Source organism: Saccopteryx leptura, chromosome 8, assembly GCF_036850995.1.
Source record: "Saccopteryx leptura isolate mSacLep1 chromosome 8, mSacLep1_pri_phased_curated, whole genome shotgun sequence".
In the NCBI taxonomy this organism is placed as follows: domain Eukaryota; kingdom Metazoa; phylum Chordata; class Mammalia; order Chiroptera; family Emballonuridae; genus Saccopteryx; species Saccopteryx leptura.
In genome coordinates this window covers 88,436,580-88,452,843 of record NC_089510.1, presented here as the reverse complement: position 1 = coordinate 88,452,843, position 16,264 = coordinate 88,436,580, and the positions used below count along the sequence as shown (strand labels likewise).

Below are 16,264 nucleotides of genomic sequence, written 5' to 3'. Positions count from 1 at the left end.
CACACACACACACACACACTGGTCCCAGCCACCAAAGTCTTCCACACTGGAACAATATAAGCAAGATTTAATTCTAATCAGCTAAAACTAATTCTTCTGATGAGACTTGTCTTCATGGCACTTTCATGGGGAGGCAAGAGGTTGATATTCATTTGGACATTTGGACTAGCAGAATACTCAACCATGTGGAGTCTTTTTTTTTTTTTTTTTTTTTTTTTTATTTTTCTGAAGCTGGAAACGGGGAGAGACAGCCAGACAGACTCCCCCGCATGCGCCCGACCGGGATCCACCCGGCACGCACACCAGGGGCGATGCTCTGCCCCTCCAGGGCGTCGCCCCGCCTTGACCAGAGCCACTCTAGCGCCTGGGGCAGAGGCCAAGGAGCCATCCCCAGCGCCCGGGCCATCTTTGCTCCAATGGAGCCTTGGCCGCGGGAGGGGAAGAGAGAAACAGAGAGGAAGGAGGGGGGGGGTGGAGAAGCAAATGGGCGCCTCTCCTATGTGCCCTGGCCAGGAATCGAACCCGGGTCCCCCGCACGCCAGGCCGACGCTCTACCGCTGAGCCAACCGGCCAGGGCCTGGAGTCCTTTTTTAAAATTTACCAGGACAACTTTGTAAGTTCTTGTGTACTTTTTATGCCATATACAAGACAAACACACATTTATAGTCTCAATAGTAAGAAAATTGAGAATTCAGCAGTAAAGTGCTAACACGGAAGGGGGAAGTTTAAGATATACTAGGGTATGCTAATAACTCCAGTTATTTTCAAACAACATCCATACTGCTTCAAATTCTATTCAGGAAACTATCTCTCCAAGCTTTATTTTTTTATTTTTGCCTCTTAAATGAGCTGAAAGCTAACTATATATACAGATACTTAGGGACTTCTCAATCTCTACTTAAACTTTCAGGATAATTTGCATCTAAAAGTTATCAACATATAATCCAACTAAACTACCTTCAGATGACATAGCTGATCAAATTTCTTAATTTGTTCTATAGATCTTCTCAAAGCCCTGCCCCTTAATCCACCTCAAAACTTTGATATTTCAAAGGAGTTCAATAAGATTCTGGTATTATATATTCAAACTCAGTATTGCTATCTGTTACATTCTGTTTAAAAATGGAATCATTTTCCTGCTGAATAAAAATATCCTCCCAGGTCATTGGCTTGTTCTGAGTAGTGGATGTGGTCCCTCCTGGAGGTTCTTTCCCAGCATCAACTTTATACCCAATACCATCATCCTTCATGACAGGCACAGCGCCTGGCCTATCAGAGAGGTGTGCATATTGTCTGATCTGTAAAGACCTGTATGGATGTAAACAATAAAGCTTCAAGTCTCCGGAAGGATCTTGACTATGAACTGACTTTACGTGTGTCGACATAAATTGATAGTTGATGAAAGTTTTGCCACAGGCCAAACACTGATAGCTTTGCTCTCCTGTGTGATGAATTTCATGCTTTGTGCGATATTCTGCAAGAGGAGATACCTTCTCACAGTAACAGCAAGGATAGTTCTTTTCCCAAGAATGAATGTTAAAATGTTTCCGCAAGCTGGTCAGACAGACATATGACCTTTTGCACACAATACAGATATAATAGACCCTTCCAGCTACTATTAACTCATAGTGATCATCATATTTGACTTTCATACGTTTGTTTGCCGTCTCACTGCTAGACGTTTTTGGTATCTCATTCTCAAGTTTGGCTTCCCCTTCATCAGGGTCATCTTTGACAGGGATCACTGTGTCATACGTATCTTCACCGATATTTGCATAAACCTTGCAACCCGTCGATAAGCCTTCAATTTCAGTAGCTATATCTAAAGTAATGATCTTCTGACCCTCCATTAGATGTTTTGATTCTAAACCTGGATATCTAGTGTTTCTAGTAATTATATCTGAAACCTTTAAAGAATTGGACAGTGGCTCTTGCAGAAGTGTAGGCATCTGCATCTTCTGTATCAGTGATCCATCAAAAGTATTTTGGGGAATATCAACCTGTGGGACCAAAGATGTATTGCTGACAGCCGAATCTGGGCTGGAGCTAATAGTGTCATCATCATCATCTATAACTTCCCCCTCCTCCTCTTCATTGGCTTTGTTTCCTGTTAAAACAGCACTGTTTGGGGTCTGCTGATTTTGCACAAGCAAATTGATTGAAGGAGACATATGATTTGGAAGTGAAGGACTGACATTTGGTGGGTAGTAAGTGTTGTCTGATGTAACAAAATAATGTTAGTTGTCAGATGTGTTAGGGCTGATGACACCAGCAATTTTTCACTTCCTTGTGTTTGGCTCAGAGTTGCCTGATTCACAGGAGTGGGAAGTTTCTGAGTAGGTGTGCCATTTGTTAAAGGGGGAGAGTTACTGCTGGCACAAGGTGTGACATCTGAAATAGCAACGGAGCCTGGGTTAGGCTGGACCTGTGTCACTGCTCTGGTACTTGGCAAAGTCTCCTTTGCAGGCAGAATCTCAGAACAGAAAATGACGTCGTCATCATCATCATCTGAATCAGTAACAATGATCTTTTTTGTCTCACAATCTTCAGCAGATAAGGAAAAAGACTTCGTTATAATAGGCATTACATTATCTTGGGCTTCGTCTTTTGATTTTTGTATATCAAGGTTCTTGTCACTAGAACCAGGAGGTAAGGTTTCTGCATCACCATCCTGAGCAGTACCTGAGATGCTTTTAACCTGTGACAATGGGACACCAAGCTCTGCTATAAATTTAACTCCCAACAACTGCCCTGATTTAATTAACTCATCAAGTAAATCCGATCTAACATGAACAATTTTAGAACTATAGATATAATTGAGAATTTCAGCGAAGATCTCTGCTCTTATGAAGCTCAGTTCAACAACTTGCCCGGCACCGAGAAGAGCCGGCGGAAGTAGGGCGGGTCGGGAGGGCGGGCCTGTGGGCCGGGACTGTCTCCTCCGCCAGTCACATCGCGGGAGAGGCCGCGGCCGCGCTGCTCGTGCAAGGAGTTCGGCAGCCTACCCGAATACTGAATGTCTGCAGCAGAGATCAGTTTTCTGCTCTCCGTGCCTGCTTCCCGGCGCCGCCGCTTCTCCTGCGCAGGGGGAGTCCTCCAACGACCAGAGGCCGGACGCGCGGCCATTCGGCTCCTTCTGGAAACGTAGCTCCAGTCTCGGGCGACGTCCACGCGCTGCCGCCTCCTGCTGCCACCGCTGCAACCGCTGCCCCGCGCCGCCGGCAGAGGGCGCAGCGCCGAGAAAGCGCTGAAGCCGAACGCGCCCTCCGCTTCCGAGTGCACTTCGGGTCTTTCCGGAGGGGCCCCAGCTCTAGGCGGGCCCGCTCTGGCTCCGCCTCGGCCTTCGGCTCCTTCCGTCAGGGGCGGAGGAAGGCTCTGGAGAAGGGCTTTTATATTCAGTTTTTATTGCAAGCCTGAAAAGCTAAGCCAGTTTCAAATGTGATCGTCTTCAGAGAGCCCGTCCCTCTGATGGGAGTTCATACAATCATACCAGTGCTGAATCTGTCTGCACCTTGATCTTAGACTTCCCAGCCTTCAAGACTATGAGAAATGTTTGTTGTTTAAACAACAAATGTTTGTTGTTTAAGTTTTTGGTAGTTTATTATATCAGCGTGGAATGACTAAGATGACTATAGAATGAGAAAAATTAGGTAGATAATATCTGATGCCTTTTTCAACACTTAACATTTTATAATTGAAGTTAGAGGTTTGAAATAAATAATTGGATATCAAATTTACATCTCTTTTTAACTGACTACATATATGTATGTGTGAATATACATATATATTCAGTTTCTCCTATATCCTGCTGTAATTTTTTATGATATCTTTAAATGTTTGTATACTCTTACATACATTTGCCATCTCTGAATAAAATATCATAGACCTCAAATTGTCTCTTAGTGTTCAATCATATTCAAACGACATTAACCCTCTTTAGTTTTAGCTGGACAAGTCAACAAGTGAGAACTGCCATCGAGTGTTAAAGAAAAGGAACTAGAGATAAGGATATGATGGCAGAAAAGCTTTAGAATGATTTTAGGGTAATTAATGAATATAATTTGAAATAGTTCTAGGTAGATATAATTGTGACTCAACTATTTATGCCACTATATTTTCCTCACATTTTGTGTGTGTGTGTGTGTGTGTGTGTGTGTGTGTGTGTGTGTGACAGAGACAGAGAGAGGGATAGATAGGGACAGACAGGCAGGAAGGGAGAGAGATGAGAAGCATCAATTCTTCATTGCAGCACCTTAGTTTTTCGTTGATTGCTTTCTCATATGTGCCTTGCCCAGAGGGCTACAGCAGAGCGAGTGACCCCTTGCTCAAGCCAGCAACCTTGGGCTCAAGTCAGCGACCTTGGGCTTCAAGCCAGTGACCTTTGGGCTCAATCCAGCAACCATGGGGTCCTGTCTATGATTTCATGCTCAAGCCAGCGATACCGTGCTCAAGCCAGATGAGCCCACGCTTAAGCAGGGTGACTTGGGGTTTCGAACCTGAGTCCTGTCAGTGATCCCACATTCAAGCTGGGTGAACCTGCACTCAAGCCAGTGACCTCAGGGTTTCAAACCTGGGTCCTCTGTGCATTGCAGTCCAACGCTTTAACCACTGTGCCCCAGCCTGGTCAGGCTTCCTCACAATTTTTTGATGCTCATTTTACATGTGAGACTTGTTAGCCAGAATTCCTTCAGAGTCCATGAAACAAATCTCCTTGTGCTAATTAGGTAGTTCACTTTGAATTATTGCTGGAAGGTTTGAAGCGATGAATACTTTTTTTCAATCTTAAGTAAATAAAATGAATACAATTTGAGGTTTTTTAAAAAATAAAATTCATACCATAAATGTTAGTTGTGACACTAAAACTTAATATGTGGTATTAAAAACCTAATATACTTAATAAACCTGTAATATATAATAGAACTTAATATGAGTCCTGCAATAGCAGAATGTCTTTTACTATAAACAATATTTTTAAAAGTAGCCCCCAAACATTTTTGTAATAGGCAGAACTATATGCTTTTGTGAATTTTCTCTTTACACATTATCATTATTTCAGTATTAAGTCTTCTGTCAGTTGTTTTTTACTTTAGGAGAAAAAAATTGAAGGGTAAGTTATAAACCTACGAAATTCGGAAGCCCAAGAGCCGGCCAGTAGATCAAGATGTTCAGTCCCAGAGCTCCAGCTCTCTGATTCCTTCTGCAATCAAGTATAGTCTTTCTGTAAAGCATGAATCCTTGTGATGGGAATGTTAATACTGCATGACTGGTTTCTGAAAGAAGAAGACTCGACGTCATTTCATAAAGTTTTCATAGGACAGTACTTGTCCTTGCATGAAAAACTTTTGACTGCGTACTTTATGAGAATGGGAAAGCCAAGTCTTCTGAATGCTAAGGAAGAGGCCTTTGAAATGGTTCATGGTTTCACTAGAAATCAGATGATGTCCCCTGACAGTTACTGAGGAGGATTTTTTGCATCTTCATCATAAAGGTACCAGTGACTTGAATTTTCCAGTCTTGACATCTGTGTGACTTCAGAGGTATTTGATATCAGAATTCATTCTCTTCTGTTCTGGTGCATATTTTGCCAATGTAACACCAATGTTACTCTGCCTTCCTGTAATTGATATTCTGACATTATTTCTTATGTGTGTCATTTAATGAGTCAACATAAAACATCCATTTTATCTCCTTTTGCAGGAAAATAAAGAACAATTATTAACCATCTTACTTAATTACAATACATGGTAGGTGGGCTTTGGCAAAACCCTGAGAGGAGCATGATCAGGTTTACTTTGTTAAATATTCATGAATAAATTCACAAACAACTCATATCTTTCTATTCCCATTTCTGAGCCTCCAACAGTTTCTCTGCCAGTCTTCTGAAACCCCACTAACATTTTTTTTTTACCTAATAATTACTAGTTTGACCAGAGGGAACAGAAGCATTTATCCATCTGATCCTATTTATAATAACACCATTGTTTGTATCTTAAGGTAGAAATTAAAAAGTACGTTCATATTCTTCTCATTTAATCCCCACTCCCACCTCCAAGAGTGGCTTATGTAGTCAGGTTATGTCCTCTCTTAGCCTCTGCTTTTCCTCTACAGGATTTAATAAATGCCTGCTTCATACCTATCTGTGTGCCCTGCACGGTGCTTGGCACATAGTTACTATTCAATCAGTATTTGTCAAAGGACTGGATGAATTGATGAATGAATGAAAGTTTCTATCTTTATTTTATGATTGAGAAAATTGGAACTCAAAACAACTGAGTAACTTGTCTAAATTCAAAGAGTTAAAACAGGCTGTCAGGGCTCAAACTCTTTTGGACTTCATATCCCTCCTTTCCCATCCCTCAGCTGCAAGACTACAGAGAAAATGCAAAGAAAAATCTTAAGAACAAATAGAACTGATAGGAGCCAAACAGGAGCATGACAGAGTATTCATTTTCTAGAGTGGAGTTAACAAAGTACCACAAACTAGATGACTTAAAACAACAGGAATCTATTTTCTCACAGAACAGAGTAAGTCCAAAAGCAAGGTGTCAGCCGGGTGGTTCTTTCTTGGTGACTCAGAGGGAGAATGTGTCTGTAGTGCTTTCCTAGCTTCCGATGGCGGCCAGTAATCCTTGGCATTCCCTAGCTTGCATTTGGAGCCCCCCAATCTCTACCTCTGTCTTCACATGGCCTTCTGCTCTGCAGGTCCATGTACCCTTTGTTCTTGTAAGGATACCAGGGATTGGATGTAGAGCCCGCCCTAATTCAGTATGACTTCATCTTAATTTATATCTGCAAGGACCGTTTCCAAATGAGATCACAAGCACAGGTGCCTACCAGAGGTTAGAACATCAACATATCTTTTGGAGAGATGCAATAAAAAAATTAATGGGGGAGGTGACTAATAGTGAATAATTTAAATATGGATGAATTATTTTCACAGATAATATATCAAATCACTTAGTAAACCATTTCCTCAAGTGTTTGTTTTTTTAACAAAAATCTGCAGCATATTAATGGGTACTTCTTGGGGAGAAAATATTTTATTATTAAATAGCTTTAGGAAATAGCAGGTTAAAGAAAGTCGTGTGTGTGTGTGTGTGTGTGTGTGTGTGTGTGTGTATACACACAATTTTAATGCGAAAAACTGCTGCCTGATTTTTAAAACTCTACTTTTATGATTTCTAATGTCAAATTGTCTCTTAAGGAAAAGAAAGTTAGATAAAAAGTTTCTATAGATTAGATCCTAATTTATTTCTTTTTAATACAATGGCAGCTTAACTCCTATTACTCTAATGCCCAATATTTCTAAAAATTGAACAATTAATTTTTAAGTAAGTCATATGTGTAAAAATCCATTGAGAATTTAAAATTACCTTTTCCCAGCTGAGGTGTCCAACTTAGGGTCAGAGGATGAGGGTTCAGATTTGAACTGCTACTTGGGTGATCTATGCAAACAGCGACACCGAATTGTGGGATTTACAAGGGTGCTAGGATATAAAATAAAGCAGTGGAACCATGGCATTTTTAAGACAACTAATTTTCAAAAAGTGACACAGACTTTTTTTGTTACGGGACTCCTCAGAACCTTTAATGGGCCGGAGTGCATTGTGAAGCATGGAGAGCTTCTCAAACAGGATGGCAGAGCATTTTTTAACTTGAGCGCTACCCCCGGAAACATGCTCTGGGAAACTCGGACCCTCACAGATAAAATTACATTGTAACTACCAGTTTACAAAATTGTTTCATTAGGTTGTAAACTACTGCAAAACGGATCCATAGTTCACTAATTTTTGAATCCCCATAATTCTCTTATCGTTTTGCAGCTAGCTACAGGGCAACGTGATGGTGCAAGATACAAGTGATGCTCCCTAACGTGTGTGAGACAGCGGCACTGGATGCGGAAACGAGGTGTTTCATCGGTTCAGCTCGCTGGCAGCCTCTGTCACAATCCTGAGCGCTCTTTTTGAGACATAAAGAAGTTTCTTTTTATCGGACTGTAGGAAACCTGAGTTCAGGCAGTCCAGAACTGATGCACAACTGCTCGAAAGGAATCATCAATAATGCAGATGATCTTGTTTCCTGCTCCACCTGTGAAATAGGAAGTTTTCATCGCAATATTGCAGAATGCCTGTTCACAGCCGGCCATCACTTCTAAGCACCAACAGGAAGGGAAAGTTCTTTCTCCCTCCCTCTTTCCTATCCAACCCCCCACCCACTCCTCTTTTTTTTTAAACACTCAGAAAGACAATAGCTTTCTTAGAAACCACTCTAAAATTTATTGGGTCACGTTCTTTCTCCCGATGCAAAGGGGTCTACCAAGGTGCGTAATTTTAAGCTTATTGTCAACCCTCTGCCAAAGGAAAAAAAAAAGGTCCTTGTTGACAAAGAAGAATTAGAGAAAAACTTTTGAGTAGCACGGTCTGGAATTGTGCACAATATATGTTTGTTCTTATTTTTATTAACTGTATTGAAATTATGGTTAGTATTGGCTTATAATCTTTAGAGAAAAAAATAAGGGTTTTTAAATTTAAATATTACTATATTTTAAATTCTGTGGAGAAGAAATGTTTTTCAATTATCACTTAAGCTGCTAGGTTATATAACTTATTAGTAATAAAGTATCTTAATGGGGAAGAAAAATGTGTTGGAGAGTGTCCCAGGAGTTCTGGACCGAGAGTAGTAGGCTAATCGAGTGATTATGTAATCGTTGGACAAACTCACAATACAACTGAACAAAGAATTAAATATAAAACTTTAAAATATTCCATTGACTCACTGCATTGCGAAACCAGTTTTAACTTACTGCATTCTATTGATTCAGCATGATAAGGAGAGCATTTTAATGGGGAACTTTGATTCCACAATGATTCAGTTTCCAACATCTGTAGAAATCTTTAATCATCCAGAAAAATAGCCAGAAAACCTTGAGCCAGACTGGCATGATATTTATCTTACAAAGTTAGTACCCTTTCCCTCTTAGATACAGCCACACTCAATTAAAATCATGCAATGTTGGCCAAATAACAGGTCAGCAACAAACATTTCAATTGTGGAGAAAAAATCCCTAAGTTTGTCTGAATAACAGGAAGCAGGAACTCAAAAATAGAAACTGCCTTTTGCTGTGATCACAGCAGTGTAGCCGTTAGAGATTTTTCCATTGATTTTGTGAGTGTAGGAGACACAAATTAAAAATATATTTACTGTAGCAGCATTGCTATGACTTTTTCTATCACATTTAATTAATTTTTAGTTTGGAAAATTTATTGATTTGTCTCTCACTCTATTCTTAAGCATCCTGGTCATATTTAGTAGGTGAATCTCTTATAGAGGACTAGCTCTCCCTCTGTTTTTTAAAAAAATTATTATCAAGACAATTAATCAAGTAGCTGCTCATGAGGAAACCTGAAGCCATAGCACCTCTGATTTCTCAAGCAGGAATCAAGCGGACTTTCCCTCAGTTGTCAGCTCATAAAACCCTATTTTCAGAGAGAGAGAATGCAAAAGCTTTTAGCTCGTCATATCTTCCAGAGATTATGGTATTGGAAAGAGTATAAAACCTCTTGAAAACTCATTAAGACAGCAACAGATGTTTTGTGAAGCCTCACTCCCTAACTTTGTAGCCTGATAGGAATTCTCTGATAAGCACAAGGTACATTTTCACTGCTGTTCCCTTCATTCGGGTTCTAGCTGAAGCCCTGTGTGTCAGGTCAGGGACAGGCTCTGGCCTTAGGCGCCTTGGGATCATCTCAGGACCTTTTCTGAGTTTCTTCTGCATGAAGACCTTGCCAGGCCGTTTATTTTGCCTAGATTATTCTTCTATCCCTTCCTTCCTTTTGTCCTACATACATTCCCTTCAAGTCTCATTTTAAATTTAATTCACATACTGAGTTTTTTATTGTTATGAGCTCCTTAATACTTTTCTCCTTTGCTTATTCTATTTATAAATTTTAATAATTTTTTAAATTTTCTGGCTAGTACCTTACTTTTTCCTTGGGAACAACTTAATGTGGGTGGGTTTGAGAGACACAGGGACCTGGGGGCAGGTTTGCAGAGAGGTGTAGGGAACTGCTCAAGTCATCCCGGTATTGTGCTCCATTTCTACTTAACCCTTATAACAATGTATTACCATAGCCTGGACAAGGTGCTGGTTTTCCATCAGATTGTTCGTGCCCAGGACTGACTGCTTATTGTCCTACTCAAACCCTCTGCCACTGCCCTGTCCCATGAATTTGAGGTATATGCGGGACATTCAGACAGATATTCTTCATGGGCAGTTTGATGATGGTCAAAAGAAAAACAGGAGATAGAAATTTGGGAGGCATCTACAGAGAAAACTGTAGTAAACACTGATGGATAACAGAGAAAGATGAGTTCAAGTGAGCAGAAGGCCTTAAGGAAGGGCAACAATGATGGAGAGGAGAAGGAGTCAGGCTGAGAAGGGAGTCAGTCAAAAACATGGTCCAGACAAAGCAATGTCACAGGTGGCAGGGCATGGAGCCTTGAGCGGCAGGAAGCACTGAGGTGAACTCTAAGCCATGGCCATCACTCTAGAGGTCATTTTCAACAGAATAGAGCAGGAATATCTAAGAAAAATTTTGGTGCTTTTCTGCAAAGATATCTAATTTCTTCCTTAAATTACTGTAAGTATATCATGCTTGGATTTATCTAATTCCTTCATAATCCTATTTGCTTATTTCATCCCACAAAGATCTCTTCGTAACTTGAATGTACACTATCTTTGCAGGACATCCAAAGGCATTGTGCATTAGAGGGGAAAAAAATTGAGAGCAAAATAAGAGTAGGATGGAAATTTCAGAGATTTTGTTCTACTCTTGGATCTGTAGTTAATTAGCTGTGTTAACTTAAGCAAGCTGCTTAATTTCTCTGGGTCTAAATCTTCTCATCTGTTACAAAGTGGTTTTGGACTACATGCTAGATTAGTGCTTTGTAAATTTCTTTTTAATATTTTTCTTCATATACAAAATTTTTGCTTATAAAATGCCAAAGGTCAAATTTTTTGTTACAGGAATTCTATAACTGGGCATGTTTCTTCTTATTATCACACTTTCTCAATAAACCTACCTACACTATTTATATTTCATTCCTTAGTCCCATCCCTGTGATACAGGAGCAACTTATTTTAGTAGTCATGATGGTGCCTAGATGGCATAACACATTAGAATACAGAGGTAACATAGATTATAAGTTTAAATTTAAACTCTATACAGTTTATAAAACATGTCAACAATGAAATTTGGTATATTAATAAAATAATGCCACATAATAATGAGAATACATATATAGAGTTAAAACTGGAGGGATGAAATATTATAACAATGTGGAAGAGAAGTGAGACATTAATTGGAGTTTACTATTTTTAGGATTTTCTTGGGCATAGTCATATCTCTCAACAACATATAGAAGTTTATAAAACATTATTAGCTTCTGAGTTTCGTACTAAGCGAAATATTATTAGCTTCTGAATTTTGTACTAAGCTATTAAAAAATAAAACTACAAACAGGAAGTAAAAAGAGAAAAAATATTTATATATTCTATTTTTAACTTTTGATTAATATATCTTTTCAAATTGATACATATTATTATACTTTTAGAAGATAATCTTTGAAGTTATATATATGTTTTTTAAAAGATGCATTTTAAAGGTGGGTTTCAGGAAACCAAGATAAAAATATGTAGCTTAGATGACAATGGGAATGATGGAATCATAACTAGCTTTCATATAAATTCTGAAGACGTTGCTGACAGCAGTTATAGAACCATTTCTCAGGTAACTGATTTCAGAAAGTTCTTCCATGATTTTCTGCCAATTCTGATTTATGTCATCATTATTCAATGATTAAGAAGCTGTGGTACCTTAAGACTTTTTCCTTTGATCCATTTCATATGCAGAATATTCGTTTTATTCTCTACCTTCAATCAGCTTCCCACGCAGTAATTGTTTATTACAAAGAAATTTAACATTTAGAAATCTCTCTTTGATTGAAATGCTAAGACTATGTATGATTTTATTATGAACATAATATATGTACATGTTGTAGTCAATATCTCTTTTAAAGTTTGATGGATGTTTAATGCATCTAATGAATGCTACCGATTGCACTCGTGCAGTTCATTACAAAATACCGGTCCTTCACTATATCAATATTACTTACCAGATAAATCCTCCAAACTCTACAGATTAGAAAGTTAATCTTCCTTTTCAATATTGCAAAAGTATACTTCTTTCAAGAGTTATAATGACTTCAAATACCTTAAAACTATCTGTATTTTGTTTCTAGTTCATATAGAAAAATGGGTTAATTCCTTAAAAATTTTAGGTTGAACGATGTTTCCTCTGCTTAAACATATTGAAATTTGATCTATAAGAAAACATTAAATCTTTTAGGTTTGCTTTTGTGATCGACTTACGACCTATGCAACTTATAACCATTCGACTTTACGACCACAATCGCTAGCCATGACTGCTCTGCATCTGGCAGCGCAGGGGTTGCCCAGCTGGGTGTACAACAGTGTGGACCAGCCTCCGGCAGCACCACCATCTCCGCTGCACCATTTCAACTGTTATCCCAGACTCGGTACAGCAATTTGTGTTTTGTGTCTTGGATATTTTTCATCAAATCCCTCCCAAGATGTCTACCAAGAGGAAATTAATTGTCTTTGCAAATATTAAACCAGTCGTACTGGTAATGCAGTGTTTTACTTAAACCTGACGAATGTAAAAATAAGAAACAAAATGGTGTAGAGATGATACAAGTGGCATAAAATGAACAAAGAAAATTATGATATACAACAATAATGAAAGAAAATTCCGATAAAATATGACTTAAAGATTTTTATAACATCATTTCACAGTACTGTACATATAGCCTACTCAACTTATAACCAAATCATGTTTACAACCGGTCTGTCAGAACCAATCGTGGTCATAAGTTAAGCGCTAGCTGTATTTGAAATGTGGCTTTTAATCTGTTTAGCACTTAATGTGACAACGGATTTACATGAGGAATATGTTCATCATGCCAAATCCCACTTCTGTAATGACATCATGCAAGGGCATGAAATCACAGGCATTGCATTTTTATTAGCTCTAGGGTGTATAAGTTCATAACCACTAAATAGGTTATTTCTCAGTAACAGGCTTTAAATGAAAATGCAAAGAGGACATATTTTCCAAAATATCATGTGTTACTGTAAAATATGGTTTATTGGAATTTCTCTTAATGACTCTTGTGCAAATTATAGTCCATGGGTCAAATTGGGCCTACTACCTGTTTTTGTAAATAGAGTTTTATTAGAACACACACACACACACACACACACACACACACACACACACGACATTTGTCTTTTGGCAGAAAAAAATCAAACTGTTAATATCTGTTTATTATGGTGATTTTAAAAGTGTATAAGACTTTAAAATAGTTTCTGATTTATCAAAGAAAGACTATATTTCCCAAGTCACTTTAGTATTCAAAAAATTATAAGTTTTTGAAATAATCTATATACAATATAGACAATAATCCTCTTTTATTGCCAGGCTGTGTTAAAAAAACCTAGAATTTGCATTATTTTTTTCATTTCAACTACTTCTTTACAGAAAGTTGAAATTTCTGATATACTAATTATTATGGACTGTTACTAACTTTTATTTTCGTGTTAGTCATATATTCTGTGGAAAACAAAGTTAAAATTAAAAGATTCAGATAGTTACGAAAAATCAAAATGATGAATCATTGCCAAGTATTTGATCCATTTAAAAGAATCCTGATCAGTAATTTTCCTTTTTCTAACACAGGAGGTTATATTGAATAAGAAATAATTAGGCTTCTCTAGGTATGAAAAATAAACTCTGAACATTTTAAATATGGGCAATAGTTTTTCAATATAGTCAAACCAAGTGGAACATATTACGTTCAATATTAAAAGAAGGTAATGTAATCAGTGAGTATATGTGAATTAATTAGAATATGAAAAGGATCTTACAGCATAATGAGATATGTATTAAACCAAGAGGCCAGGTTGTATATGTTTTGCTTAGAAATGTGTAAGTAAAGAGGTCAATCTATGAATAAACTGAACTCAGGGTGTGAAACCAACCATCTTTCAAGGCCCTTGAATTCATTTTTCCCTGTGGGTTAGCCTCCTTCCCTTAACAAAAGCTAAGTGGCCCAAGGGATTTCAGGCTCACCAAAGCAGGGCTGGAGACTCAAGCAGCCTAAGCTTCAACACAGGAAGCAGGGGGCCGACAGAATTCAAGCTACTGGAGAGTTTTGCACTTTGCACCACCTAGCAGGACAGACACTCTTCCTCAAGTATACCTTAAAGCAAAAAGAAAAAAAAAAAAATTGGTCAGCCAGTACAAATCATATTGCATTTTGCTGGAACCCAGGGGAAATGTAAGCCAAGCCCACAGACTGGTAACAAGCCTAACTTGTTTGGGTTCCAGGATTTACTGTTCCAGTGTAAACTATTAGAAGGTGGAATGTGACTTTGGCATAATTTCAGCTGTTTTCTGTATTCATTTCTACTTCGTTTTGTCCCGGCTTGTTATTTGTTATATGACCTTAAAGTTGATTTAAATTTGAGAAAGTTCGGATCTGATCTGGAGATTCTTTCAGTTTGTTTTCGAAGATGGGACTGACTTGAGCACTAAGTCTCCAATAGTAGGAGATTCCAGCCCCAGCTCTGTCTGTCTAGGTCTGGCGAGTAGAACCAACCTGCCTACACTTAGGGTGCTCATCTAGAAAATGAGGTTCACAATGCCATCTCTAGAGAGTGTCACTGGTTGTTTAAAACTCAGATGTCATTGAAACACTCAGCACATAGTAAGGACTCAATGATTGTTTAGAGCCTCTTCCATCCTCTCTTCTTCTTAAGGTAACAGAAGGCTCCTAATAATGTTAGGGCTTCTGTTTTTGTTTGTTTCTGTTTTGCTCTTTGATTCTAATCTTTTCCTCCTTGTCTGAAACCGAGCTCTGTGCTTGCCATTTAATTATTTTAGTTTGGGGCAATCCTTCTTGCATCTTGACAACTTCCTTAGAGTTTGATTACTCATTAAAAAGCAATTGGCTTGCCAAAGAACTGATATCTCAGTGTCAAAAAATGAGATTTGCATCTTACTATTAAAAGAAAAATGTTTTTTATTGTGTGTGTTTGTGCTGATATTTATGCTGTGCTGAATGCCAATTTGTAGACTCTGGCCAGCGTTCTCTTTTTTTTAGTTTATGTCTTATTTAATACTTAAATAAGAACAATAAAAGAGGTATGCAAAACTAGATTATAAGCAAGAGTTTTAAAATATTAATGAGAAAATATTAAATAATACCTGACAAAAACATAAAACTGTTAAGATATTTCCACATTACTTCTTTTTTTTAAGTGTTCTCCCTCCTTGTCCATTTGCCCCCTCCCCCTAACTCCCTCCACCCTTCCCTCTGGGGTTTGTTGTCCTGTTATCTGTATCTATGTGTTATGTATATTTAGTTTCACTAATCCCTTCACCTTCTCTGATCCCATCCCCTCATCCCCCTTCCCTCTCACAGCTGTCCCTCTGCTCCCTGTGACCCTGCCTCTGCCTCTATTCCATTCCTCAGTTCACTTTGTTCATTAGATTTCACATATAAGTGAGATCATATGATATTTCTCTGCCTGGCTTATTTCACTTAGCATAATAATCTCTAGGTCCATCCATGCCATCACAAAAGGTAAGATTTCCTTCTTTTTCATGACTGTGTAGTATTCCATTGTGTATATGTATCACAGCTCTTTAATCCACTCGTCCACTGATAAACACTCGGGCTGTTTCCAGATCTTAGCTATTGTAAACAATGCTGCCATAAACATGGGGTGCATATCTTCTTTTGAATCAGTGATTCAGTATTTGTAAGGCCAGGAGCTGCCATTGCAGCCATTCACATGCAGGTTCCCATTGGATTCGGGCAGATGGTAAAGAAATGGTGGAGTCGAAGGATGGTGGGCCATTCTGTTTATTGGTGTCTCACCAAGACAGGCAAACCACAAGAGAAGACAAGGGAAAAGCAGAAAACCTTTAATTCAATATACAAATAAGGAAGCCTCTGATACAAAGTCACTTTTCTGAGGCATAATGTGATTCCTCATGAGAGTGCACCACTCCACATCATGCAACAGTCAAGGGTGTGGGGAAAAGCTTAGTCTTAAAACTAAGCCTCAGACTGTAATACCCGGCCTCCTTACAGCCTGTCCCCCACGCCCAATACAAAC

General features: G+C 38.5%; 1 protein-coding gene across 1 annotated transcript in view; it reads right to left on the bottom strand.

The window, feature by feature from the left end:
* Positions 1–982: 982 nt before the first annotated feature.
* The window catches only part of LOC136379564 (transcriptional regulator Kaiso-like), a 46,396-nt gene continuing 31,114 nt past the window's right edge, over positions 983–16,264 (bottom strand). Inside the window, 5 exon segments of the mRNA XM_066346928.1 lie at positions 983–2,203; positions 2,206–2,877; positions 2,880–3,375; positions 5,125–5,270; positions 7,374–7,445. Coding sequence (XP_066203025.1) covers positions 1,059–2,203; positions 2,206–2,877; positions 2,880–3,375; positions 5,125–5,270; positions 7,374–7,445 — 2,531 coding nt within the window. The 3' untranslated portion in view covers positions 983–1,058.